This window comes from Mus musculus, chromosome 9 (assembly GCF_000001635.26).
Source record: "Mus musculus strain C57BL/6J chromosome 9, GRCm38.p6 C57BL/6J".
NCBI classification, from domain to species: Eukaryota; Metazoa; Chordata; class Mammalia; order Rodentia; family Muridae; genus Mus; species Mus musculus.
The window spans coordinates 57,936,708-57,963,883 of NC_000075.6; the positions used below are offsets into that span (position 1 = coordinate 57,936,708).

The window sequence follows — 27,176 nt, forward strand, 5'->3', positions numbered from 1 at the left end:
TCATTTGGTGATGCTTTTATTTGATGATGATCTCTTTAAACCGGAGAGTTTGAGCAAAGACTTAACTTTCAACTTCACTTGAAAAGCCAGACGGTCTATCTGCTGCCTTTTCTGTGGCCTCCATGGTCCTGAGCTGAGTAGCAGCTGTCCTGTAAACAGCATTCCACCCATGACCTGCTTGGTCTGTGTGCCTCTGACAATTAGGGGACATGAAGATGAGTAAATCGTTCCTGTTGTTAGAGGCAGGCCTGGGTGGAGACTTAATGGCAGGGATGGAATCCTACATGAGGAGGCGACACAAACGACTAGAGCTATTAATAACCCTGAGAAGTTAGATTCTTAGATTATTATATCTATGAAAATTAGTATGATGGTCAACCTGTGTGTATGTTGTATCTCCTCACCTTGGGCCTCTTGTTGGGGTAGGTCATGCCTGCAAGGTCAGGCTGTGGAATCAAGACTGAGGAAAGCTTGGGAAAGGAGAAACGGACTGAGTTTGGTCCCAGAGGGTAAGAGGCTCTGTTGGAATATTGTGATGGACCTTAGGACCTCCGCTGGTTCTGGGTCACGAAGCTCCAATCTGTATGTGTCCAGATCCTTTGATTTCTCAAGGGTACCCGTTGGATTTGGCTGCACCTTCTCTGCCCCACAGGGTGCAGGTCTGCATCCTTTCTAGTAGTCTTGTCTCCCACTCCTCCAATTCTGGGGCCATGTGAGGAGAAGCAGAGCTGTGTCTCCCCTGCAGACTTGTCATCACTTGCATCTGATGCTGCTTCTGGTGAGGCCATTTCCCATCACTGGTCATGAGTGGCAGGGTATGCCTTGGTTCAGGCTCAAGGGCCAGCTTTGGATTCTAACAAGGCAGGCAGGCAGGCCTGTCACTACCTATACTGTTTCGATTTCCCTGTGTTACCTGAGTCAGGAACCCCCAAACTATTGCTGGTACCTGTTCCCTTCTGTGGCTTTTCCTTCTATAGAATCAAGGAGCAGGCTGCCATCTGGCCTGGCCCGTTGTCCCAGGGTCTGTCTTGGAGAAAAGACGGCCTTCAGCACTTCTCACTCTAGCATGCAGCCTTGGGAAAAAAAAAAAAAAAAAACAAACGCCTTGGCTTCTACCCCTAGTTTCCATCTGTTCCCTATTGCTTAGGAGGCTGAGTCTGGCCCCTGGCCTGCCCTTCTGCTCAGCACGTGGTAACCTAGCCCTGTCTGGGTCCTTCTGAGGATTGTTTGGACCCAGACTGCAGTCAAGTACCAGCGGCAGCACGCAAAGGCACATTACACTGATGGAAGCAAAGGTGTTGGCCCTAGAGAGACCACCTAAGTTAAAGTCCCAGCTCTGCCACTGTCTCTGTCCACCCGAGTGAGTTTAGGTAGATTGTATCACCTTTCTATGCCTTAATTCCCCTGCTTATAGAGAGAGGAACTATAGCACCTAACTCCTAGGATCATGAAGTCGGCATTAAAAATGAGGCAGTGGAATGTTTATAGCATGTAATAGTAACCACACTATTGGCAATTGTTATTAAAGTCAGAAAAGTTGGCTTTCTGTCTCCATTCATTCATTTCCAATTGATCTCAGACGGACCCCTGTTGTCCTGGATGCCTCAGAGTTGTCCCTAAGTTGGAGCTATGTTTCCTTATCAGAGGAAAAAAATGTAGGTCTGAGAGGAATGATGTAGGCGGAAGTGGGTTGCATTTTATGAGTTACTGTGCACATGGGTAATGTTTTCATTTCAGATGCACTTGAATGCTTGGTTCTTAAAGGCAGGGATGGGTGGTTTCTTAACTTGCCCCAATCATTTATAGAAATGAAGATACTGGAGGGCATAACTGCCCAGAATATGAGTCACTGGGCTAGAAAGCAAGTATCATTCTTAGAAGCTACTTTGGCCTGGTCAGTTTGCCAACTTTAGGGCCACAGGATTCAGTGCAGGCCTGGGAAGGAGTTCTTGGGCTGTCAATAGGCTTTTCTTTCTGGGGTTGTGATCTTAGGCATCATGAAGCTAGTGACTCCGTGCACAGCCCTGTAGTGTCTCTAGACCCCTCCCCACAGAGAGATCTGGAGGAATTCACCTTAGTGGCTAGGGTACTTTGGGGCTTTTAGGAATGGAGAAAACAACTAGAAGCAGACTGTACAATTGGCAGAGCTAAGATTCGCTGTATCAAAACCTCCCTGCCCGTGGAGCAGTGAAGAGGCTGGCTCTGAGGTCAGGGCATCCTGCCCAGGGTCTGCCTGTGTCTACAGCATGCTCAGTATGTCTGGGTCTGTGGGTTTTGAAGGTCAAGTCTTTGTTTACTTCTGTTCCCTCTTCCTTGCCCTGTCTCTTCTTGGTGCAGTACATCTTAGACTACATATACAGTAAGCAATAGATTGGGACAAGCTGACCTGGATGGATTTCCCAGTCATAGCTTCTTTGGGTACAAGCAGAGGTAGGGAATCTGTCCATCTCTGGCCCAAGGAACATGGGAGACCCTTTTACGAAGAGCAGACAAAGTGGCTCTGAAAACATAAGCCAATGACAGAGTTTCCTGGGTTGTTCAGGTGACTGCAGAGGGGCCTGGACCCTCTGATGGAACTACCACCGCGTCACCAGGTTGCCCTTGGTATGTAGCTGAGCCTTAGGCAGAGAAAGATTCCCTTCGATTGGTCTGACCTTCCCTCTCTGATTATGAGTCTTGTGCCCCTCACTTTTTTCTTGGGGAAGGGGCCTTCCTAATTATATCCCCCTCAGTGCACATGGAAATGAGTTTGGATTTTCTGAGCATACACCAGCTGGCTGGGGGGAGGCAGCCCAGAAGGCTGCTGGCTGGGGAAGGGAGGAGAAAGGAGAGGGAGAGGAGGGAGCCAGGCCAAGATGAAAAATTCCCAGTGTTCTCTCAGGCAGAGCAATCGTGGGGCGTTGTGGGCACCCCACACATCTTAGACCTCCCCTCTCTCCTCCACAGAGGAAAGCATCCTGCTCCGGCTGATAGGATCAGCAGAGAGCTGCGTCCCACTCCCGCAAGCCCATTCTATGAGAATGGTTCTCTGACTACAAACCACTTAGCTGACAGCAAGGGGGGTTGTCCGGTGTTAGACTCATCCATGCGCTGAGAGATCCTTACGGATTTCCTAGGCCTTTCTTTCCACTGGGGCGAGGGAAGTGGAACTGAAGCCCAGAGGAGGGATGGGATCTGCCCCTCATGACAGATCACAAGTCTGTCTTCTTTGCAGCTGGGTTCTCCCGGTGGAGTTGCCCGCGTGCGGGTAGCGAAGGTTTTCCTGGCAGCGGTCACCGCACAAGCAAGGGGCCACCGGCAAAGCTAGAAAAGGCTGCGAGGGGCGGGGGGGAGGGGCGGGGTGGGGTCAGGCGCTTGACTCCGCCTCCTGGCGCTAGGTTCTGCCTGCGGCCGGGCGCTGTCTCAGTCTCGGCTGCTTGCCGCTGTCGCTCCGGGGCTGCGGGATGACGCCTCCTCCTCCCGGACGTGCCGCCCCCAGCGCACCGCGCGCCCGCGTCCTCAGCCTGCCGGCTCGGTTCGGGCTCCCGCTGCGGCTGCGGCTTCTGCTGGTGTTCTGGGTGGCCGCCGCCTCCGCCCAAGGCCACTCGAGGAGCGGACCCCGCATCTCCGCCGTCTGGAAAGGTAGGCGGCGCCGCGCGGCCGGCGGGGCGCGGGATCGGACGCCTTGCGGGGCGGGTGCAGAGTGTGCGGCACCCGGAGAGAGTGCGTGTGCGCAGCTCTGCGGGTCTCAGGCTGGCCCCGAAGGGAGCGTGTGGGTCCGGGTGAGTGTTTGTGAGTGTGCGTACTGTCACGCCGGAGCGGGCTGGAGCGCTGCAGCGTGCGAGCGAGTGGCTGGGGCCCGGGCCCAGCTAAGTGGCGCTCCAAGTCCAACGGCAGCTCTGAGCCGGAGCCGCAGCGCCCGAGCGCGGGGGGAGGCTGCGGGCCCCTGTCTCACCGAGGCTCTTTGGCTTTCCGCCACGGGGTCTACTATACAGAACCCTTCTTTCCCCTGGCCAGCTTCATCACCCCGACCTCCTCCTTGCAAGCTGCGAGCTCTGCTGGCACGCGGGGCTCGGGCTCGGCTGGTGAAGGGGGCGCGGACCCATTGCCGCCGCCGCTGCGCTCGGGCTGCGGGAACAAAGACCCCGCCGCCTGCCCCCGCCCCCGCCCCGGCCCGGAGCGCGGGCCAGGCAAGGGGGTGGGCACCCTGCGGCGAACCGGGACAAGGTGCGGTGCAGGGGCTCCGAGCACCTGGGCGCTGTCTCCGTAATGCTAGGACCAGCCGCTCCCCCCTTGCCCGCACGTGGCAGTTGTCACCAGAAATCGGCACTAGCACGGGGAGGGGGGACAGTGCCCATTGGGTGGGGCGAGGCCATTGGGACCCCCAAGCGGCGTATCTGGGGAGGAGTGTGCATCCTTAGGACTGTAGTGAATATGAGAACCTGAGGGACTGGAGTCTTTCCTTCGGGCATCGCAGTTCAGAACCACGGACGGTGGGACAGAAAGCTGGCTAGGTTGGGGTTGGAGGCTTTCTGCCACTAGGGACTGAGCTCCCTCCCTGCATTGCACACAAATGCCTCCCCGCCCCCAGACAAACTCAGCTCTGTACCCAAATTTGGCATCTCTGCAGCCCCTCCCCTAGTGGTGATGGGGGACTCACACCGGGGGCTGGGGGTACTTGTCCTGTCTGTCCCTACTGTCCCTTTGATGCCTTGGCAGTTTGCAGGGATTGCGGAAGTCTGAGCATTATCTGGGGCAGGTATTCTTAGCAGAGGGGGGGAAACCCACATAAAATGAGTGGCCCGAACTGCCGCAGCAGCTGAGAGAATGTGACTTGCCCAAGGTCACTGGGCAGTGTGGGCACTCACTGTGCCGGAGGGGTCTCTGATCTGACTCTGGATCTGTCCTGGGCCAGGTTAGGGAGAGGAGAAGGATTTAGATGGTTCTCCAAACCATAAACGTGGTACTCTCGTCTCCAACTCCGCCATCCAGCCAGAGGTGTAACTGGTGGAAGAGGAGCAGTTTATCTGGACCTCTGAACATCCAGTTCATGGTGGATACTTGCACCCTCCACAGTCGCACCACTTCAGCCTCTTTCTCTGTCCCTGCCAGCATGTTAACTTCCTCCGTCCCCTTGTGTCTTAGACACATGCATATGAGTATGCCAGAGGAGACAAACGGTTATGTCTGAGTGTTCTGGAATCTCCCTCTGTATCAAACCCCTTTCATTTGATTGTGCTTGTCCCCCCAATCCTTCCTTGACCTCCCGCCACATACTTAATGCACACCCACTTGTTAGCACTTAATGCATGTCTCTCCATCCCTGGCACTTAGTCTTCCCTTACCCTCAGACTATTTAAAGCTGCTCTCAGCCCTCTTACCCACTTTCAGGCTCCCAGCCCATCTCTATGTGCTGCTTCCCTAGCTTGCACTTCACTGAGTGACCACACTGGTAATGCACTATTGACCCCCTCTGGCTGGGATCCACCAGACACTCACCAATCTTGTCCAAGGACAGTCTGCAGTCTCCTTCACAAGTGCCAGGTGCCCCACTGGCCAGACAGGCCCTGCCATTCACCTGTCCCCAAGCCCCTAGGGCCACCAGCTGGTGATGGTGTGCCCGGCTGACAGCTGCCTCCTGTCTCCTATGGGGTAACACATGGCAATCGGATAGTAGGGAGCTTGGATAGGGCCAACCCAGGCACACACACAGAGAGAGAGAGAGAGAGAGAGAGAGAGAGAGAGAGAGAGAGAGAGAGAGCCTTCCAAGCGTTGCAGTAAGCCTAGGGCCCTGTCTACCAGTGGATGGGATATAGCAACCTTCAGGGTTGACTAGACTATGTGTGGATAGTGGTAACCCCACATACATTTCTGTACAAGACATAGATTTGAAGTTTAGTTTTGAGTTGAGACAGAATAGGGACTGGGACAGGTATAGAAATGTCTTTATTTTCTTTGCTTGGTTCCCACCCTCACTTCAAGCCTTAGGAAAAGATTAAAGGAGGGTCTCTGAGAAGGTCCCAGACTTCAGTTGTTTGCAATCAGATGAGAGCCTGGTGCAGAACAGCTTGGACCAGGGAGAAGGTGTTCCATCACAGACTGCTGGCTATCCTGAGCTGTGCACCTGTCTTTGACTCCCAAAGGTTGCCAGAGCAGGAAAGCTCTGGAGGTAGTCCCTACAGGGCATCTCTAACGTGTGAGTCAGTCATCAGTGTAAACGTATGACTCTGACCCTTCAAGCAAGGGCGGGAGACATCGGATGGCAGGAGAGGGCGTAGTGTGGCAAGAAGTTGGTACACTTGTTATGCTATGTACTGCTCCCCAAGAGCTGGAGAAGGAGAAGCCCATGGAGGTCGGTCCTGACCCCCAAGTCAGAGTTATCCAGCCTGACCACAGTCTCTCCCTGCCCTGCTGGTTCTTCCCCCTCTGGCCCAATTAAACAACAGGATGTTATTGTTGACTTAGGAGCTGCTGGGTAGCCATTAAGGTGCCACTCCCCAGGGTAGGGGGTTGTTGTCACCTCCTCCAGGGGATGAGGTCACAGCTGGGGCTCTCAAAGCATCAGCATTTCCAGTGGAAATCCCTGCCCCCTTGGGGGACTTAGATGAATTCATCACCTTCAAGGTGAACCCCCTGCAGGACTGAGGGGGGGCGATCCCCAAGAGGAAAGGGGGTTTCCTAAGCTGCAAGAGATGCTTGGTGACTTCCCCAGACGCTCCCTGCCAAGTTCTGTGTTGGCCCTGTGCTGAACATTGAAGCTTCAGAGAGTAGATAATGGGATGGAGCTGCAGATCTGAGTTGAATGGACACAGATCCAAGTTACTCTGGCACCTCAGGTAGAAATAGGTGAGAAGAGCAAGTGGGTGAGAGAGAGAGAGAGAGAGACAGAGAGACAGAGAGACAGAGAGACAGAGAGAGACAGAGACAGAGAGAGAGACAGAGAGAGAGAGAGAGACAGGGAGAGACAGAGAGAGACTGACTCTCATTCACTGCTGGGCCACAATTTCTCTAGAATCCTTTTTTCCTTAGGATGCAGAGAGCAAAGCAGAGGCCACAGTGGCCAGTTTAGATCTTGGTATTAAGTGACTGAAACCTGGGTAGTCAGGGGAAATCCTTGAGTCTTGTTTCCTTCTTCTCTTCACTGTCACAGGCTGAAAGTCAAGGATCGGTTGCAGGGAATGGCCTGTTGGCGTCTGACCTCAAGGGCGGACACACATTTAACAGGCGCTGCCTGGGTTCTACTTCGTGCTGGTTCCAGACTGAACTCAAGGGTCCAGCAGAGAAACTAAATGTGTTAGTGCCCTTGCAGACAGGAAGCCTGGGCAGATAAACCTGCGCGTACACTGACAGGACCTGCAACAGAGAGCAGTCATGGGTCTGAGGAAGTCTGCCTGGCCAGTGGATGAGGTAGCAAACATGAGATGACACAGGCAGGAATGGGTTGCGTGAGGAAGGGACAAAGGAAGCACCTGTCTGACAGGGTTGAGTCAACTTTGGCCAGGGATCCAGCAAGGTATCCCCCACCTCCACCTCCACCCCCACTATGTAGTCCCAACTGGCCTAGAACTTGCTATGTAGTCTAGTGTGGCCTTGGACTCACATAAATCTACCTGTCTCTGCCTCCCTAGTGCTGGGACTAAAGGCCTGTGCATCACCATACCTGACTTCAGCAAGTTTCTTGGAGATGATATGCAAGCCAGCCTCTTGTCACTGCATGGGCAGCCTTCTAGAGAAAGACAGTGGCAGGCAAGGCTGTCCTAGGTCCCTGAGGGAAGTAGTGGTGGGGTCCAGGGCCACTAGGACCTCCCCATCAGCTCCTGACCAGGGGAGGATTCTTCACATAGGAAGCCTGCCATGCCCATTCTCTGCATGTAAGGCAGAAGAAACCCCCTTGTATCCAAACCCTGTATTGCAGACAGTACAGGCACAATTCATCTGACCAACTTCCCCTTCCGGGAACCTTGGTCCCTTTTGAGAGTACATAATTTTCTAGGTTGAATATGATGTTTTCTGCACTTGGGAGAAGTAAACTGTTCACTTGTCTTTGAGGAGTGCTAGGCCAGGTGGTCTGTGAGGCTCAGCCTGCAGGGGGCAGTCATGAGAACAATGACCCTAGAGTTCCCTGCTCGAGTTGCAGCTGACAGCGTGGCCTCCACCGTCTTCCAGTCTTCCAGATCCTTCATTGGACCTCAGTTCTGGGTGGCTGTATCTTAGACTCACCGTATTTCCCTGCCTTTTACTAGCAGCTCTGAACCAAAAGGCTTCTGCTTCTTAGGTTCCTTTTTTTGGCCACCCCAGAAACCTTGCTCCTCTTCAGGGATAGGAGAGACAGGCTCTTGATCTGCCCTGGCTGTGCAAGAAGGACCAGCTGCCAGATGTATGAGCATCTGGCTGTCGGTGAGCCAGGCTGACCAGAGAAGAAGGAGAGAGTAAAGGACCACAGTCCTGAATCCCTAGAGTCTAGAGGCTTCTACCTTCCGTAGTCAGCCCAGGTCCTACGTTACTGTCCTACCACAGGAGAAGGTTCTCCAAGCCTTATCCTCCTTCAGGCCTTCATCCTGGCACCACTGCCCCTTATGTAGATTGTACTCTGACCTCTCCATTCCTCTGGGACACTCTACTGCGTGTTCTGCCCAGAACACACAGCCACGCGGAGCACTGCTTCCCCAGAGCCTGATGGTTACCCTCTGACTCTTCTCCCCATCCCTCCCAGCACCCAGTGCTCCCCAGGGCATCCTCCCTGCACCCTACTTACCCTCCTCCTCAATCGCCTCCTCAATCCCCTCCTCCTGCCTGCCGATTCGTTCTCAGTTCCATCGAGGAACCTTCGGAGATGAACTCAGCTTACCCAGCCTGACGGAACTGAGCTCAGGGTGTGAGAAAAGAAATGTCAGAGAGAAGCTGGGCCAATCACACAGGCCCCAGATGGAGAAACTAAGGCTCAGAGACGGTAGAACAGACTCAAGGTCACTGGCAAAATGGCAGAACTAGTGTCAGGGCTGTGTTTTTCTGCCCTGAGCTTTCCGGTAGCCCAAGTCTCTGCCCCCTCCCAATGCCCTGTCTACTGTCATGATTTTCTGGGTCTAGGGCTTCTAAAGCCTGTTACTTCCTTGATCTGTTTAACTGAGCCCAGAGACTTTCTAGCCACCCACCAAGACCCTCAGATTTGGACCCGCTCTGTATACCTCGTGTCTGGCCTTTACTGAGCAGAGCTTGGGTCTCAGGGGGCAGGCTGCTCTGTGTCATGGCTCAGGCTAATCTGGGTTTAACCACAACAGCAGCCTGGGGATTAGGCTGATCCTTTGGGGCCTCCTGTACCCCTGCTTCTAATCAAGACCCCAGGCTTTGGGCCAGCATCCTGGGAACCATCAGTGTGGAGGCAGCGAGCCCTTGATCCCTGCCTGCACCTCCATTCAGCTCCTGGGAGAGAGAAAGCAGGAGAAGCCCTGTGCTTGCCCCAAGGGAGCCAGCTGTTAGTGATGGAAAAGGGGCCCCTGGGAAGTCAGGAGTGCATAGCCAAGACTATGACAGAAGGTTGGTGTGGGTGATACAGTCAGGGGGAGGAGAAGGAAAGAGCAAAGGATATAGGGGACACGGTATAGCTGCTGCTGTGCCTCAGCATCCCAAGTAAGGTCATCATGACAAGCACTGTACCCCATAGGTGGCTCAGGAACCTCTTCTAAAATATCTCCTCTTCTGAAACGTGGTAGGAGGCTAACCCCTCCTAACCGCTGGACCTTCCTATCTTGCCCAGCCCTGGCAATGGACAGTGGGCCCTCCTTCACAGCACCTCACATATCTAGTGAACTCCCACCAGAGCCGGTGTGATCTGAGAGAAGAGAACATGTCAGATAGTGGACGGAACACAGTCAGAGAGTGCAGGGCAGAGTAATGAGGGCTAGGGCAGTCTGGAACACTTCTGGAGCCAGGGGATTTGGGCTAGATGTTCAAGGACAAGTGAGATCCACATGCAGCAGAGAAAGGACGGGGCTGTGAGCACATGGGGAATAGGCATCATGGGGATGCTCAGAGACAGGTGAGCCCTGACTGCCCTGCTTTGGGGACTGGTCCTTGCTGGGATGGTCCCAGCCTGGGAGCTGTGGTGGGATCCTGAGCTTAGAGCCAGGGTGGAGATGCATGCTACCGTAAGTGCTGACTGGCTGGGAGCCTGGGTGTACAGTAGACAAAGGCTGGTGTGCATACTCAGCCCAACAGCTTCCTAGTAAGGACAGCGATCCTGGATTTATCTTCCCAGTTTGTCATACTGGCTAGCATTTAGGGCGAGGGTGATATACTGCACCCCTGATTCCTGTCCCATCTACAGGCATACTCATGCTCACTCAGATACACTTGTCAAGGTGTCACAAGTAGAGGTCAGGCATTTGTTGGCCAGTAGCCTTTGTCTGGACTCTAGCCTCCCTCGTCTTCATTCTCCTCAGCGCTATAGAAGGGGCTGCCCTGGAAGTCGCTGAGAGTCCATCCCTGGAGTACAGTAGGATATGTTCAGGTCCCAGGGTTAGTCAGTCTGTGTCAGGCTCTGCTTATATGGAGCTATGTGATTCTGGATAAGTTGCTTAGCTTCTCTGTGCCTCGCACACCTTATCTGTGAAGCAGAGCTAAGAGACCAGACATCATATGAGCTTAGTGATTTGCTGAGTTAATAGCTCTAAAAACCACTTGGGATAGCACCTGGCAAATCCTGCTGAGGGCTAGCCTCACCACTGCCATCCTTGTCCCTCTTTCTGCTTTCCTCCCCCTCTCCCCTCCCCTTCTCTCCTCCCTCCTCCCCCTCCCTCCTCCTGCGGCATCTCTAGTTTCTCATGGAATGCAGTTCTGCAGTTCTGGCACCCCAGACCCTGCTTTAACGCTATGCTGGCTGCCTGCCCTCACACTGTGTCCCCTGCTGGTCCAGGCCAAAGCTGAGGCTGGGAACCTTCTGTCTCACCACAGTCATCCACCTGTCTCCCTCCCTACTGGGCTGAGGTAGGCATCCTCTACCTTCTTGTCACCCCTGCCCTGGCTCTGAGCCCAAGAGCAGACTCTGTACTGTTTGCCCGATTACTGCTTTGAAGTAGCCATTAGCTGACCTTTAGGGCTTTGGGAACCTGCTTGGCCAAAGAACAGCTTGGAGCTAGATAGGGTGTGGCATTGGCTCTGGGCTCCCTGCCTTTCCTGGGATTGAGCTCAGAACCTCCTCCCGACTCCAAGGGCTCCGTGACCACCTTCCATCTCCACTTGAACCCTTTGAGCCTTGCTCACTTCAGCTCTTCCAAAAGTACTTCTCATCAAACTTTGTCCCAGCTTCTTTGTCTAGCAGCCCGAATCCTCTGGTCACGGTGATGCAAGTGGTCCCAGCCCTTGGGTGGTTTGGAAAGGCTTTAGTTTTCCTCTCTCTAAAATGGGGATGCAGATGTTTGTCTTGCCTTCTTTGCAGGGTGGTGGGGATTTGTTGGGCTGGCCAGAGGAGGCAGACGAGGATGTCGCTTTCACAGTCGCTTTGCTTCCAGAAAGCTGTGCTAACATCTTTAGCATGTACACTCAAGTCTTCCCCTAATGACCCATGAACTTAAACCTTGACTGCTTTGTGTTCGTTCCTGGAATCATGATGGGTCATAAAACCCAGGCCATGACAAACCAGCAACCCCCATCTCCACCAGCCACAGAAGGGGGAACTGAACTCAGGGAGGCCCTTTCCCAGCTCACAAACAACAACCAGATGCCTGGATGCCAAAGAGAGTGGGTGGTTTCTTGGAGCCAGGGCTCAAACGAACACCTGAGATATCTTCTCCTCCCACCCATGACCTTGGCAGTGTAGGCTTGCTGATAATGAGGGTAAATGTCTCATTACTCCATGAGGGACACTGCCACATTAGGCCCTTGCTACCGGTGCTGGCACGGCACTTACCTGGCAGCTGTCAGAACCCAGCCCTGCACAGGTGTCACCAGTACCCTGACAGTAGCCGTAATCTGCTCATAACACCAGGTCAGTGCCATCTGGAAATGGCCATATCAGAGGCAGAACCAAGGAAACATCTGTCCCTGCATGTCTGCCACCACTGGGAGGAATTCTCCTCCCATCCTGCTTTGCATCCGTCATGCCTTTGGGTTACTAAAGGCCCTTGGGAGATCAGGGCCCTACCTTGCCAGTGGATGGGTGATTCCCTTCCGTTAGCAAGTTAGCGATTCTGTGCTTGGTGAGTAAGGGTGGAGAGAGTAAGGAGAGAGTAAGGTGGAGAAGGGCAGGTTTCAGCAGCTTTCTCACAACAGTTTCTCAAAGGAGACCCAAGTGAGGGTGGCTTTAGAGAGATGCAGTGGCAAAGTGGGTCCCCAAGTCTGTGAACCTCCCTTGGGTGTGTGTTTGCCTTTAGGTCAATGCCATAGCCTCGATGACCACCACGTCTCCCAGCTTGGTGGCTGTCTGGATTCCTGCCTTGATGTGTATTATGTGAGACGCCAAAGGGTGGAGGGACTGCAGGTTAGCTCCCAAGTGCCACGCGGCTCTTCATTCTTTTCTCCGAGGGTGAGGGTGTGAGTGGGCACAAGTGTGGGAGGAGGTCCCTGCCAGATATGGCTGTGTCCCCAGTCTGTGGTTGGCCAGGCTCCTGCTCCTTGGTGACTTAATTCAGGCATTTCCTCCTGGGATGCCCACATTCTTGCCATTCTCTGCCCACTTTCCAAGGGCTCTTGGAGGTTAGCATTCAAAGCTGACGGGTTCAGTGGGTCAAGGACCAGCCCTTGTTGTTCCCTTTGTAGGCAGTAACCCTCACTCTACCCTTTCCAGCCTGCCCTCCTCTTTCACAAGCATCCGGGCTATGGGGAATGACGGGAGCAGATGGTACAGCATCCAGAGTGAACGAGAGGAGGATGGATCCTTCATTAGGCAAGCCTGCTTTGAGAAAACCCAAAGAAAACCTCCCTACTTCCTACAGTCAGCCTAGTGTTGGGATGGTCATGGGAGGATGGCTCCCAAATGGAATCAAGCCTGCTTGTTTTTCTCTTTTGCAATAGAATCAAGGCCCTATGGACACCCTGTCCGGAGTGCTGTGTCTGCATAGGGCCACTTCCTGTAGTCTTCCCAACACTTACATCTGACTAGAACTCGTCTAACCCTTATGAACCCTATACTGTGAGGAGGCTCAGGGACCATGGACCAGCTAGCTATGGGACTACCTGGGGACTCTGCTCAGGAGAGCCATGATTGGCTCTGAATCACATGGGTTGGGGATGGCCGTTCTTGTGCCTAGCCTGCCTTGAGGCCATGTCCTCTTTGTGTGCCCCTAGCCCCCTCCCCTGCCTGAACCCCTGGTTATTCTGGGAGCTTTTAGCTACCACTTAGTCAGCCACTAATGCGTCAGGCCGGGGAGTGGGGAGGGGGGGAGACACCGTGCCAGACGGTGCTCCTTTTAGACACACAGGATAGAAAGGAAGCAGGGGGAGCCGGGAGCCGGGAGGTGAGGGACTGCCGGAGGAAGGGAGATATTCCCACTCCTGGCCTTGCTCCTTGGTAGCAGGCAGTAGGAAGAGACTGATGGTCAATATGTCCTTGGGCTATCTGTGCTTTCTTTGCCCCACCACTAAGACCTAGCCTTCTGGATTCTTCTTTCATTAATTCTCTGTCAGGTAGCAGTCCTCTACTACCATACACTCCGCTCCGTTCATGCAGTTGCCTCTGCTTGCACACCCCTTCCCCATTTCTGGCCAGTCTAGCTTTTATCTGCCTTCTCATCTCTTTGGCTTCACAAGACAGCAAAGAGAATGTGCTTAGGGGAGTAAACACTTAGGCTAGACCTTTTAGACATAGACTCCAGTTTGCTCAGCCCCTGTCTAGGCAGGGCCGTGCATACATCCCTTCCTCTGGCCCAACTTTCTCTGAGGTGATCCTGGCCAAAAGGGCTTGCTGCTGCCTTCACTTCCAGGCAGCCCTCCTGCCCTGCGCCCCCAGCGCCGTCCTCTCCCCCCATCCTGCTGACCTGAACAAAGCTTTCTTTCATGTATTCATGGAACGGCTGCTCTGACACTTCCTGGGCACAATCAGGCCCTTTGAGGGCCTCGGGCAGTGCCGGGAGCCTGGGCTGGGGCCGGGGTGGAGAATGGGCCAAGGTCTTGTCCTGGGGCTGAGCTGGTGCCATCTCCTTCCTCCCCCTAGTTCATGACACATCACCAGGCCCAGATCTGGGAGGGGCAGAAACCTGAGGGGTCATCGGAGGGTTGGTCCTAAGCTTCTGTTTGTTCTGCAAAATGGGGCCAGCAGTTCATGTCTTCCCTCGCTCGGACCTTGCCTAGGCTTGAGGGGAAACAGAGGCTTGCAAATCAGCAGAGTGCTGCCCTGGCTGTATCTATTACCCACTGCCGACACCCTCCCCTGCCCTTCAAAGCTTCTAAGGGTCTTCTGGGAGCAGCCCAGGCTCCCTCCTAGGACAATCTGTTTAGTGACCTTCCTGTGGTGTGGGTGCCTCTTATCTACACTTCTGAGGAGAGCCAAGTATCCTCCTCAGGCTTAGTGCTTGTCTCCTCCACACTCGGCTTCACTTCCAGGACTGCTCTTTGACAGCCCTGCTACCTCCAGACAAAGGCTCCCTCCATGGTCCCCTCTGGTGCCATTTTCCCCTTGAGTTAACTTGTACATTAGCCTTGCCTGTCCCTTCCTGTCCCTTCTTGCACATCTTTTTCCCATTCCTGGCTGATCTAGCTTTTATCTGCTCTGAATCAACAAGACAGCAAAGAGAAAGTGGTTCGGGAAGTGAACGCTTAGTGAACACTTAAAGATAAACTCCAGTTTGCCCAGTCTCCGAATAGGCAGAGCCTTGAATGCATCCTTCAAAAACCAATGGGAATGGGGAACGGGAATGGGGAAGGGGTGGGTAAGACTTCTTTGGGGTCCAGGGTGTTGAACTTGATGTAGGTGCTTGGGAGCTAAGGAGACTGGTGGAAGTGGCCAGCCCGGCCTGGGAGTGCTTCTTTTTCTTAGCTTTGTGGCTGTAGGTCTCAGTAGCCCAGCATCCCCAGGCACAGATACGAACCTTTCCTCCTGCCTCCCAGTCTGGATGTTACAGAAGTGTGAGGGAAGTTGAGCTGCCTGGGACCTGGGCAGCCATGAGTCAGGAAGACCAAGTGTCTGCTGCCTGCTGAGCCCAGCTTTACAGTTTTATCCCAGCCCGAAAAGAGCCGGAGGACAGTGCCCATGCTCTGCCACCACTGAGCACTTCTGTCCAGAAAGCAGCACAGAGCTGGGCTCTCAGCCCCTGCCCTGCACATCTGGGGCTAATCTAACGAGAGGCAGCTTTGGGGGTTTGGGTATGAGAGGTAGGGTTCCTGCCCCTCCGTTCCCACCCTCATTGCTGGATCAGGCTGTTGGTGGTGTGCCCCAGGAGAGCCAGGTCAGTCAGAAGGCAGCAGACTCAGCACTTTAGTCTGTACCCAGCTAGGCTCACATCTCCAGGAATGTTCTTGAGAACTGATACTGTCCGGATGAAACATTCTGCCCTGCTTGCTGATGCGACCTTGGGCCAGGCTTGTCCCCCAGAGGGCCTTGGTTTCCTTCTCTTCACAGCGAGCCAGGCCACAGCAGAGATGCAGAATCTGAATTATTCTCACTGTGTCTGGGATCACTTGGCTGTGGAGAAGTGTGTGTTCCGGCCGTTCTTTGCCTCTGATGGATGCAAGACCATTAGGAATGGCTTAAGTAGCAGCAAGAAGGATTTAGGGCAGCCCTTGAGGAACTGGCAGGTTTTTTTTTTTGTTTTTTGTTTTTTTGCCTGAACTGAGTCGTGTCCTGCTTGGGTGTCACTGCCAAACTGGCTGTCCCAAAGTTTGCTGCAGCTAAAAAAAAAAAAAAAAACCAAAACAAAACAAAACAAAAAAAACAGTGGCTAGACCGGGTTCCGGGGTGAGGCCCAGGCTAATCAGAGGTGAGGGGACAGTGGCTATGGTTGATTGCTGAGGGCATGGCCATAAGCCATCTCATCCCTGTAATTTAGTCCTGCAACCAGGACAACCTCAACAATGTCACTAGAGATGAGACAGCTTCTCCCTGGAGGCGATGGCTGCAGACAGTTTCTTTTTTTGGGTAAAACTGCCCTGGTCAGCCCTTCTGCTGAAAGGCGTAGGCTGTACTTTTTGAAGGTCCCCTGTCCCAGAGTTGCTGGGACAGAGAGCTGAGTCCCACAAGGAGCTGGCATCTGGGCAGGTGAAATCAGGTTAGAGATTAGTTTTGAAGACAGAAGCAGAGGGACTGATTTAGGGCCCACTCCCCACCTGCTTTCCTGCGTTTTGGGGCTGTTTCTCCCTTGACCTGTCTTCCCAACTGTATAATGGGAAGGAGTAGATGTTGAGATTTCTCTCAGTTCTGAAATGGTGCCCATTAAGAGCCCTGGGTAAGCCAGGAGGGGTTGGAGACAACTTCTCAGCTGTGAATAAAATGGCAGCCCAGGGATCCGAACCCTAACCGGGGAGCTTCAAAGCCTTGCTGTTTGCTTCTGGAGAGACTGAGATGGAGGGAAATGGAGATTCCCTCCCAGGACAGAGTTGATGGCCTTCCCATACCTGCACAGCCCCTCAGGAGTGTGTGTGTGTTTGGGAATGGGGACTGCTTTCCCTAAGATCCCTAAAGTGCCCCTCACTCTGAGACAGCACACATTCTGGGGAAGGAACAGTGGCTTTGGGTGAGGGTGGGTGATCGCTGGAGTCCACCAGGGCATTCCTTACTTCTCAGGTCCACCTACACCAGGCCTTGTCTCTGAACCTCCAGTGCCCTGAGCTTGGAGCATTAATTAGCCAGCAGGGCTTAGCATGCCTGTGGGAACTCCAGGGTCCTCTTGCTCAGGGTGTTTTTCTCTTTCATGCTGCACAGGGCAGGACCATGTGGACTTTAGCCAGCCTGAGCCACACACCGTGCTTTTCCATGAGCCGGGCAGCTTCTCTGTCTGGGTGGGTGGACGTGGCAAGGTCTACCACTTCAACTTCCCCGAGGGCAAGAATGCCTCTGTGCGCACGGTGAGCTTGGGCCCCTGCCGTCCCCTCTTCCTTCCTCTTCCTTGACCTCTGGTCCTACTGACGGCCCTTACGGAGAAGGAAGGAGCTGGCACATCTTTCTGTATGTGGCCTTCTACCTCCATAACCTCACACATGGGTCCTGGGGCGGCTTCTACAGGTAGTCTACTTTGGAGTAGAGAGTCAGGCTATGAGGAGAGAAACTGGGAGCTAACACGCATGGCCGGTCAGTGCTGATGGGGGATGCCAGGTTAGGAAGCTGGATTCCAGAACCCATAACCTGCCTTTTGCGGTTGCTCAGCTCTGCTCCTGGTATCAGACAAAGAGCTTCTGTGACCTTGGGAAATGTACTTACACTCTCCAAGTCTCAATTACATCTGTGGAAGATGGAAAAGATAATAGTCTCATCCGGAGCTTGCCCCGAGGCTGTGTGGGCAGCATTTCAGGGGCATCTCACCCCTGGAAGGGGGATTAATGATTCTCCCCTCTTCCAGGTGAACATCGGCTCCACAAAGGGGTCCTGTCAGGACAAACAGGTGAGTCAGGGGAGGGACCATAGGGAAGAGTGGGCCCCTTGGGGAAAAAGGAGAAAATCCTGAGCGTCAAGGAAGGGAGGGAACATGAGTTTGCTAGACTTGTGGCTAGTCTTTGGGCCCCTAGACAGAGGGGGAGAGATAGGCTCCTGACGTAGGCCTTGTTCATTGGGGGATAGAGTCAGCAGCCCTGGGTGCCTGCTATCTATCTATGCTCAGCCCTTTTGGATGTATTCTTTCCCAAGATGTTGGATCTTAGTGTCTTCTAGGCCTGCCAGGGACTCCCACCCACCTAATTCTCTCCTTCCCCACACAGGACTGTGGGAATTACATCACTCTTCTAGAAAGGCGGGGTAATGGGCTGCTGGTCTGTGGCACCAATGCCCGGAAGCCCAGCTGCTGGAACTTGGTAAGAACCCTTCCCATGTGCCTGAGTAGTCCCCATTTCCTGGGTGGGTGTCAGCCCCTCATGGCCAGACAGAGGTGAGAGATTCTGAAGCCGGCTTTACCCTAAGCAGAGTCTCTGGGAGAATAGGCTCCTGGCTGGGCAACTGACCCTCACAGGGTGCAGTAGCCGGTGGTCATGTGGCCATCTGCACCTCTGATCTCCTCCAGGTGAATGACAGTGTGGTGATGTCACTTGGTGAGATGAAAGGCTATGCCCCCTTCAGCCCGGATGAGAACTCCCTGGTTCTGTTTGAAGGTAGAACAGCATTGGGCAGGGGCCCCGGGAGGGTGCTGCAGCACCAGGCTCGGGGTAGGAGGGTCAGCTCCTTGTTCAGGGGCCCGAGCCTGGGGGAAGGACTTAGAGAAGATGCTGCTCTAACCCACATGTCCTCCTGCCACCCCAGGAGATGAAGTGTACTCTACCATCCGGAAGCAGGAATACAACGGGAAGATCCCTCGGTTTCGACGCATTCGGGGCGAGAGTGAACTGTACACAAGTGATACAGTCATGCAGAGTGAGTCAGATCCTGATTGCGCTGAGGGCGGACCCAGGGGTGTGAGTGCCCAGGGTGGCAGATAGTCTCCTTGATGTGTGCCAGGAGGACTTCCTAAGAAGCACAAATCTGAACAGTCAGCTCTGAGGAGTCTGAGTTGTGAGAGAGGAGGAATCGAGGTGTGGAGGCCAGATGGGTCTGAATAACTCTGGGAGCAAACACAGAAGAAGCTAAGACCTAGCATGAGGCCCAGAGAGCCAAAAGTTCAGCTTTCTCATGAACCCATGTGGGGCAATGGCCCCATCTTCCTCATTAAGGCTCTGTTGATTAGGCAGAAGTGACCCAGGCACCCCAGGGACTTTCCTTCAGTCCCTAAGCATGAAGTCATTGCTCCTGGGCCCATGACATCTTTGTAGAGGAGGACATAACAGGTGTGGGGTATTGCTTTAGAGCTGAGGGCCCCATGAGGCCTTAAGTGCTGTTCTGAGTGCAAGGTTGAATGGCTGCCACACAGGTTTCTAACCTCATACCCTATCACCCATGTTCCTGGCAGACCCACAGTTCATCAAGGCCACCATTGTGCACCAAGACCAAGCCTATGATGATAAGATCTACTACTTCTTCCGAGAAGACAACCCTGACAAGAACCCCGAGGCTCCTCTCAATGTGTCCCGAGTAGCCCAGTTGTGCAGGGTGAGGCAGCTCTGTGAGGGGTGGCTGGGTGAATGATAGTGTGTCTGTATATATACAATAGGAGTGAGTGTGTGTGTGTGAGTGCACACGTGCATGAAACTGTGGTAATGTGTGTGCACAGGCTATCATGTGCCTGTGAGTAAATGTGGTTTAGCTTTGTATGCATATTGGATGAACAAACATGTGAGTATGTAGTACACGTGTGTTTACCTGTGCTGTGTTTGTGCGAATTTGCTGTATTGTGTGTTTGTGTACAAGTGTGCATAAGTGAAGGTAGCAGATGTGTGTCTGATCCTGTCTGCTATGGAGGACCCAGAATGTTCATCTGCAGGGCCCCAGTGTGGGTCCCGGGCATACCAAGCTGGAGCTCAGCTGAAAGCTCGCCTAGGTCTCCACAGATTTCAGCCCCTTGAAACCTGCCCTGCTCTGGGTACTCTGGGTACCTCTGGTGTGTCAAGCAGGTGCTGAGGGCATTCTTCTGCCTTCTTGTCCTTCCAGGGGGACCAGGGTGGTGAGAGTTCGTTGTCTGTCTCCAAGTGGAACACCTTCCTGAAAGCCATGTTGGTCTGCAGCGATGCAGCCACCAACAGGAACTTCAATCGGCTGCAAGATGTCTTCCTGCTCCCTGACCCCAGTGGCCAGTGGAGAGATACCAGGGTCTATGGCGTTTTCTCCAACCCCTGGTAAGGAGTAGTTCACGACACTAGCAACCAGGTGCTAGGCTTGAGTTCTTACTGGGTGTGCAGTAGAGGTGTCTGGCAGTGTGATGTGTATACTGTTGTGTTTTCGCTTCTGTATACATGGTGTGTGGCCATGGGTCACGTGCACATTCCTGCCTATGTGTTCTGCCATATGTGTGCCCAAAACTGATACTAGGCCTGGGAAAGGCTGGGGTGCTGGGTGTGATCGCAGCTGCTCAAACACTGCCTGATAATTCACACCTTGTAATCATTTTCATTGATTGAAAATAAAACAGACAAATGTTGGGGGTGGAGAAAGACCCTGTGCTGGCTCTTATGTGCACGGAGCCACAGATAGGGCAGGACCTGAAGGTCTGAGCTCCTGAGGCTTCAGCCTGTGACTGTCGGGGTGGGGGTGGGGGTAGCAGGGGGACAGAGAATGACTCAGGCTGTGATGTGGTTCCCTTTTCTTTCCGTAAGGCAGAACAGGTGGCCTGTGAAACTCAGTGATGCTGTAACAGAACCCAAGGTTGTGGTTTTAGGTTGCAGTGGGGACAACTTTGTAGTTGAGCTTCCCTCCTTCCTCCCCTCCCTTCTTCTGTCCCTCCCCTGCGAAAACCTTGTTTGATATGCTAGGCACTGGCCTCTGCTCCAGTGATAGTCCTGGTTCGAAGAGCTTGCAGGCAGAGGGCTATGGTGTGCCCTGTCTAGCATAGGGCTGGCCAGGATAAGTGGAGGTGGATACATCCTGAACACCTTACAGATGTGGTTTGTATATCCCTGCAGGAACTACTCAGCTGTCTGCGTGTATTCGCTTGGTGACATTGACAGAGTCTTCCGTACCTCATCGCTCAAAGGCTACCACATGGGCCTTCCCAACCCTCGACCTGGCATGGTGAGCCATTGACCAAGCATGGCCCAGACCCCAGCCCTTCCTGGCCTCACCTCCCAGTCATCACTGACCTATTCTATTCTCTTCCCCAGTGCCTCCCAAAAAAGCAGCCCATACCCACAGAAACCTTCCAGGTAGCTGATAGTCACCCAGAGGTGGCTCAGAGGGTGGAACCTATGGGGCCACTGAAGACACCATTGTTCCATTCTAAGTACCATTACCAGAAAGTGGTCGTTCACCGCATGCAAGCCAGCAATGGAGAGACCTTCCATGTGCTTTATCTAACCACAGGTGATTGGCTATCCCAGAACTCCCCCCCCCGCCTTTTTTTTTTTTTTTTTTTACTTTGTAAAATAAGATTTTACATGGTGGCACATGCCTTTAATGTCTCATTACTCAAGAGGCAGAGGCAGGTAGATCTCTATGAGTTCAAGGTCAGCTTGGTCTACAGGGTGAGTTCTAGGCCAACCAGTGGTACATGGTGAGAAAAAGCAAAGCAGAAGACATAAAAGGTACAAAGAACCATGTAGGTCACGCTTGCTTGGGCCTTTAGGTGTAGATGGAGAATTGAGTGTGCAGAGCTGTCAGGGGTTAGTGTATGCAGGCTGAGAAAGCCCAGGCAGAGAGGGAGGGCCTCCTAGAGAACATGAGGCAGAGGAGAGAAAAGAGAAATCATGCTGAGTTGACAGAAGATCTTGCACTAGAACTTGAGGCAGAGACGCAGTGGATGAGCAGAGCCAGGCGCCGCTTTGGTCCAGCTGTCTCACCCTATGGAGAAGCCATAGGAAAAGACGTGGAAAGTGGAAGTTGGGGGTGGGGTGGGCTTGAGCACTGGGCCTCCTGGGAGCCTCTGCCATTAGGAATAAGAACCATGGGGCTTCTATTAGTCTTTGGGGTTATGCAGGTGAGAGGAAGGATTTGAAAAGTTGGTAGGACGCAAAAAATTTGATGCCTTGTAACGGAGTTTAAGGCGGCAAAGCCTGACAGAGGCCTGAGACATCCTCTCCCCTCTCTTTCCTGGGGGGGGGGGGGGGCTTCCCTGGAGGAGGCTGAGAGAATGCCTGAGAGATGCTCTAGAAAGCCTTGATATACCCTGAGCTGAGTTTGTGTCTACCACCTCATCTCCAGTTCGCATTGGGGTGGTATCCTGCAAATTGCTTGGGAGGCCATTGTGGGCCTGGCCAGAGAGAGGCCTTCCTGGAAACTAGAAAGGACCCTATACCACTGGGACCATTCATCAGGGCCCAGGCTCCATCCCTCCATTGTTCAAACTCCCTCCAGCAGCTTCCTGTTGCTGCTCCACTTTGGGGCTTCCTTGGCCATGTTGGCCCGGTTTGAAGCTAGAGACCTTGGGGTCATTGTTTGGATCCTGGAAATCTCAAAGAGAGGATTTTCCCACAGTACATTGGGGATGAGGGAAGGGAGGTCACACAGGACAGGACAGGGAAGACTGGCTAAGAGCCCTGTTACTCCCTTCCTACATGTGTGGGCTATACATACACTCAGGGATTATGGAGGGAGTCTCTTATCTTCTCTGTGGCCCATGGGAGAAACACCAGTTTAGAGCCTGCAGCATTTAGAAATAATGGGGCCAGATAAAAATAAAGAATTCTCTGGGTTCTCACCAGAGAATGGAAGCTCTTACAGTGGGAACTGGGGTCTGTTTGCCTGTTTGTATCTATGTCTGCGTCTGTCATGGATAAGGCCGGGGCCGTGTTGGGTGTTTGTCAGGTTTAGGTAGTCTTTGGCCACATCTCAAAGCCCGCAGGTTGAAATACTAGCCTGGAGGAACCATCTCAGGTAGGCATCACCTGACTGCTTTTTTGGGGCAGATGATGCCCTGGGAAATGGGGGGGTGGAAGGAGAGAAGGAAAAGGCTATTCTAGAAACTGGGACAGCAGTTGAGGTGGGATTAGGAGGACCAGGGTCAGGATACCCATTAGTCCCCAACAGGTGCCAGTGGAGAGAAAGCTGCTGTAGCAGGCAGTCTGCTTATGTGACCTTGGGAGTACTCATATGGGATCTAAGGTTCTTTTCAGATCTAAGATTTTACAGAAATTAAAATATCCCTTAAGACCGAGTGCAACTCGGAATCCTGGATTGACTCCGGGAACAAAAGCAGGACTCGGTGGAAAAACCCAAGAAACCCAAATGAAGTCTGTAGCTGAGTGAATAGGGGCACACTGGCGTCAACTGCTTAGCTGTGACGATTTACTCCGGTTATGTAAGGCTTTCAGCTGGGGAGACTGGGAGAAGGCTAGACCGGGGCTCTGCACGACTTTTCTGAAAAACCTAAAATAAACAGTTAAAGACAATATATCCCCTAGGCACCTAGGATGCAAGCAGCTTGTAAAGAAAGGCCAGATGTGGGGTTCTGACCCGTCTGGGTTCCAATTTGTTCCCTGCTGCTCACGACCTGTGTGACCTTGAGCAAATTGCATAGCTTTGCTACACCCCCCTTATCTGCAGAGTAAGGGAGATAACACCTACCTCAAAGGGCAGAGGAGGGAAGGGGTGACCAAGGTCATGCAAGGCGTCGATCCTGGCTTGCTTTTAAATTTTGCAGCCTCCAGTAAGCCTTTGGCATATTGAGGGCACTCACTGAGGGAATGGCTTTTGGGGATCAGCCTTGGAAACTTCCAGGCTGCCCTTGTGCTCTCTGTTCCTTCATGGTCAGCTGTCCTCACCCCACCCTACCCCAGTCCTGTGACACTCGAATGAGCCATAACTCTCAAACCCTCCCTGCCCAGAGTCTTTCTTCTGGCAGCCCAGCCTTGAAGAAATCTGTTGACTGAGGTAGGTCCTGTCTATTGACTCTCTCCTCTGCTCACTACCCACAGACAGGGGCACCATTCACAAGGTGGTGGAATCAGGGGACCAGGACCATAGCTTTGTCTTCAATATCATGGAGATCCAGCCCTTTCACCGTGCAGCGGCCATCCAGGCTATATCATTGGATGCTGACCGGGTGAGCCATCCTACTCTGTACCCTTGGGACGACCCAGACAGCTGGCAGAGGAGAGGGCAACTCTGTTTGCAGTTTGCATGTCCTTTCAAGGACCTCTAGGGTGGCAGAGTTCCTTCTTCAAAGCTTGAGGACTCAGTGGAGGGCTCAGGCCTGACCCAGTCTTGCTCTCTTTCCAGCGGAAGCTCTATGTGACCTCCCAGTGGGAAGTGAGCCAGGTACCCCTGGACATGTGTGAGGTCTACAGCGGGGGCTGCCATGGCTGCCTCATGTCCCGAGACCCCTACTGTGGCTGGGACCAGGACCGCTGCGTGTCTATCTACAGCTCCCAACGGTACATTGGCCCCAAGGGAAAGCAGACCTCAGAATGGGATGCATTGAAGGGTTACAGGAGGATCATTCTGGGGTCATATGAGGAGAGGTGGGGCGCTCCGTTACAGCCTCTCAGCCGCTGACGTTTGCTCCTCCTAATTCTAGATCAGTGCTGCAGTCCATTAATCCAGCGGAGCCACACAGAGAGTGTCCCAACCCTAAACCAGGTATCTCACCTAGCCCTAACCTTGGCCCCAGGCTATTGAAGGAGGCACAGCTATGCCTTAGTCACCTTGATCTGCAGAAGGCATGAGCTTGACCTGAGGCCCCTGGACCATATCCCGCTGAGGGAACTCCCATGACGTCGGGTGCTCATGAGAGGGCTGGGGATGTGGGAAAAATACAAGAAAAACCCCAAAAGCCAGGATCCGCACCCCATCTCCACCGTGTTCCTTTTAACCTTGCTCTAGAAGCTGCATCTGCAGAACTCAGAGGCTCCCAGGTGTCCCTGACCCCTCCTCATTGCCTGTTCCCTCCTATTTTCTCAGACGAGGCTCCATTGCAGAAGGTTTCCCTGGCTCGGAACTCTCGATACTACCTGACCTGCCCCATGGAGTCCCGCCACGCCACTTACTTATGGCGCCATGAGGAGAATGTGGAACAGAGCTGTGAGCCAGGCCACCAAAGCCCTAGCTGCATCCTGTTCATTGAGAACCTCACGGCCCGTCAGTATGGCCACTACCGCTGCGAGGCCCAAGAGGGCTCCTACCTCCGTGAGGCTCAACACTGGGAGCTGCTGCCAGAGGACAGAGCACTGGCCGAACAACTAATGGGCCATGCCCGGGCCCTGGCCGCCTCCTTCTGGCTGGGGGTCCTGCCCACACTCATACTTGGTCTGCTGGTTCACTAGGGCTTCTAGGAGCTGGGGGCGCCCCAGGCTTCTGTAGCCCAGGAGTACTAGAATAATGTCACACTCAGCCGGCCGGCCCGGAAGCTCCCTGTCCACTGATTCTTCCAGGGGTACTGAATAATCCAGTGGGGGACAAAGGGCCTGGAGACGTCTAGCCGCAGGCGGCTGCTGGGGCCCAGGTGGGGTAGGGACAGTGAGGGACTATAGAAGGAAGGCGCCGACTGTGAAGCTGGGCCATCAGCAACTCAAGACTTTATCTTCTCGAGAATATTTTTTCGAAATCTCACACTTGACTTCATGCAGTGATGCACCTGGCCTGAGAGCCCATCAGCCTGGCAGTGGGCTTTGGGAAGGGGAGCTGGGACCCCCCATCTCTGGACCTTGGGGCTGAGTCCTTTGCGTCCTTCCCTGTTCCACTGCTGGGTGGCCAGTGTCCCTGCAGACCCGGGCTGCTCCTCTGTACCTCCCTCACAGCCTGGGTCCCACCGGACAGCGCCTTGCATGTTTATTGAAGGATGTTTGCTTTCCGGACGGAAGGGCGGGAAAAGCTCTATTTTTATGTTAGGCTTATTTCATGTATAGCTACTTCTGACTGCATCTGTATGAAAATACCAAAACTACATGCTGGGGTTGGGGGGGCGGGTAGAGGGAGGGTCTGGGAAGGGGGGGGCTGATCCCAGGCTGGGGCTCCCTGGGATAGGATCAGAGTCCAGGGACAGGCATGGGTTTGACGAGAGTGGCATGAGCTGGCTCTGCCCTGGGAGCCCAGTCTGAGGGCATGAGCCTCCAGTGTGGGGGGTGGTTACGGGAGGGGTGGGTGAGGGAGACAGGGGAGAGCGAAGAAGAAAACTGAGCCCTAGGTTGATTTGCCGTGGTCATTTTGAAGGAGGAGCCGGGTCCACAGGGGGAGGTTCCAGGACTCTGCCCTTGGCATTGTGGGTTGGGGGGCAGGGGGAGTCTCCTCCCTTCCCCTCAGCCCCCTTCCCCAGGGGCTGTGCTTCCATGCTCCTAACCTCCCACCTTCAGCTCAGGACATGTCCTAACTTAGGCTAAACTGTGAAAATTCCCGTGGAGATGGCCCAGGCCGAGCTTCCCAAGTGGGCCTCCCAGCCCACAGTCCATAGATTTCAGCAGAGAGCTGACCCTTCTCCAGCTGTGTCTGGGGCAGGGCCTGGGGCCGGGGGCCTTCCAGCTTCCGTCCCTTATCTCTTCTCAATGCACTTTAATAATGTAACATATTACTAATAAACAAGCTATTTATTTACCTGTGTCTGTGCCCTGTCTTCCACGCCTGTGGTGCCGAGTAGGACTCCAGCTTGTCACTCAGTACCTCCTGCCAGTGTGAACATCACCACCTCAGCTTCCCCTGGTGATCCTGCTAGCAGGAGGGCTCAGAGGACCTCGGCTAGAGGTGGGGGGGGGGGCAGGGATGGGGAATGTGAGCCTGTAGCCCCTCCCCTCCTGTAGCTCCAACCCCTTCCCTTCCCTTGGGAGACCTGGCTAGGATCACTCTATGGGCAGTTACCAGGCCTTCCTACCTTCAAGGTGAAGGGGTGAAACTGACCAACGAGGAACACTAGGATGTGGTGATAGAAGGGTGTGTGCAGGAGGCTGGTGGTGCCAGGATATGACCAAGGAATGGTTGCTTGCTCTTGGCCAGGCTGCTAGGAAGGAAAGGAGAAGGGATTGGGACAGAGCAGGCTGCATGCCTTTCTGTCTCCACCTTGAGCATCCCCTGTTGGAGAAAGGGCTGGAGCAGGGACAGGTGAGAAATGGCAGGGAATAAAAGCTGCTCAGTGGGTGGAGGTCAAGACTAAGGACAGTGACCATGGGATAAAAGTGGGGTAATACCTGACAGCTCAGAAATAGATGCACCCCCAGTGACCTTCCTTCCAGTTTCCTCAGCCCCATTAACAATGTGTTATTTATATATATTTACATATTGCTTTTATTTAAATTAAATTACACATTTTATAATTTTTATATTATTTAAAGATATATAAAATATTTTATAAATATATAATTTATATGTATAAATTTATATTCTTTTATGTGTACGGGTGTTTTGTCTGCATGGATGTCTGTGCACAGTGTGCATGCTTAGTGCATGCAGAAACCAGAAGAGGGTGTTAGATCCTCTGGAAGTGAAGTTACAGACGGTAATGAGTCAACATGTGGGTGCTGGGACTTGAACCTGGGTCCTTGAAGAGCAGCCATGCCTTAGAGAGGGGTGCACGGCCAATTGGGGTCAGTTTCTCATAGCCCCTAAGACTGGGATAGCC

General features: G+C 53.5%; 1 protein-coding gene across 4 annotated transcripts; it reads left to right on the forward strand.

The window, feature by feature from the left end:
* The first annotated feature begins 2,888 nt into the window (after nt 1-2,888).
* On the forward strand, nt 2,889-26,158 carry Sema7a (sema domain, immunoglobulin domain (Ig), and GPI membrane anchor, (semaphorin) 7A). Of its 4 annotated transcripts, none has more exons than NM_011352.3 (14): nt 3,405-3,621; nt 16,829-16,971; nt 17,463-17,504; nt 17,818-17,910; nt 18,117-18,204; nt 18,353-18,463; nt 18,996-19,135; nt 19,634-19,818; nt 20,602-20,710; nt 20,800-20,998; nt 23,548-23,675; nt 23,852-24,006; nt 24,150-24,211; nt 24,533-26,158. In NM_011352.3, the coding sequence occupies exons 1-14, from the start codon at nt 3,444-3,446 to the stop codon at nt 24,892-24,894; spliced, it is 1,995 nt and encodes a 664-aa protein (NP_035482.1). In that variant the 5' UTR covers nt 3,405-3,443; the 3' UTR covers nt 24,895-26,158. The 4 variants fall into 4 exon arrangements, with proteins under 4 accessions (XP_030100009.1, XP_006510952.1, NP_035482.1 ...); XM_006510888.3 differs by lacking the exon at nt 3,405-3,621 and adding an exon at nt 3,675-3,761 and having other exon boundaries at nt 24,533-25,178; XM_030244149.1 differs by lacking the exon at nt 18,117-18,204 and having other exon boundaries at nt 2,889-3,621.
* The last annotated feature ends 1,018 nt before the right edge of the window (nt 26,159-27,176 follow it).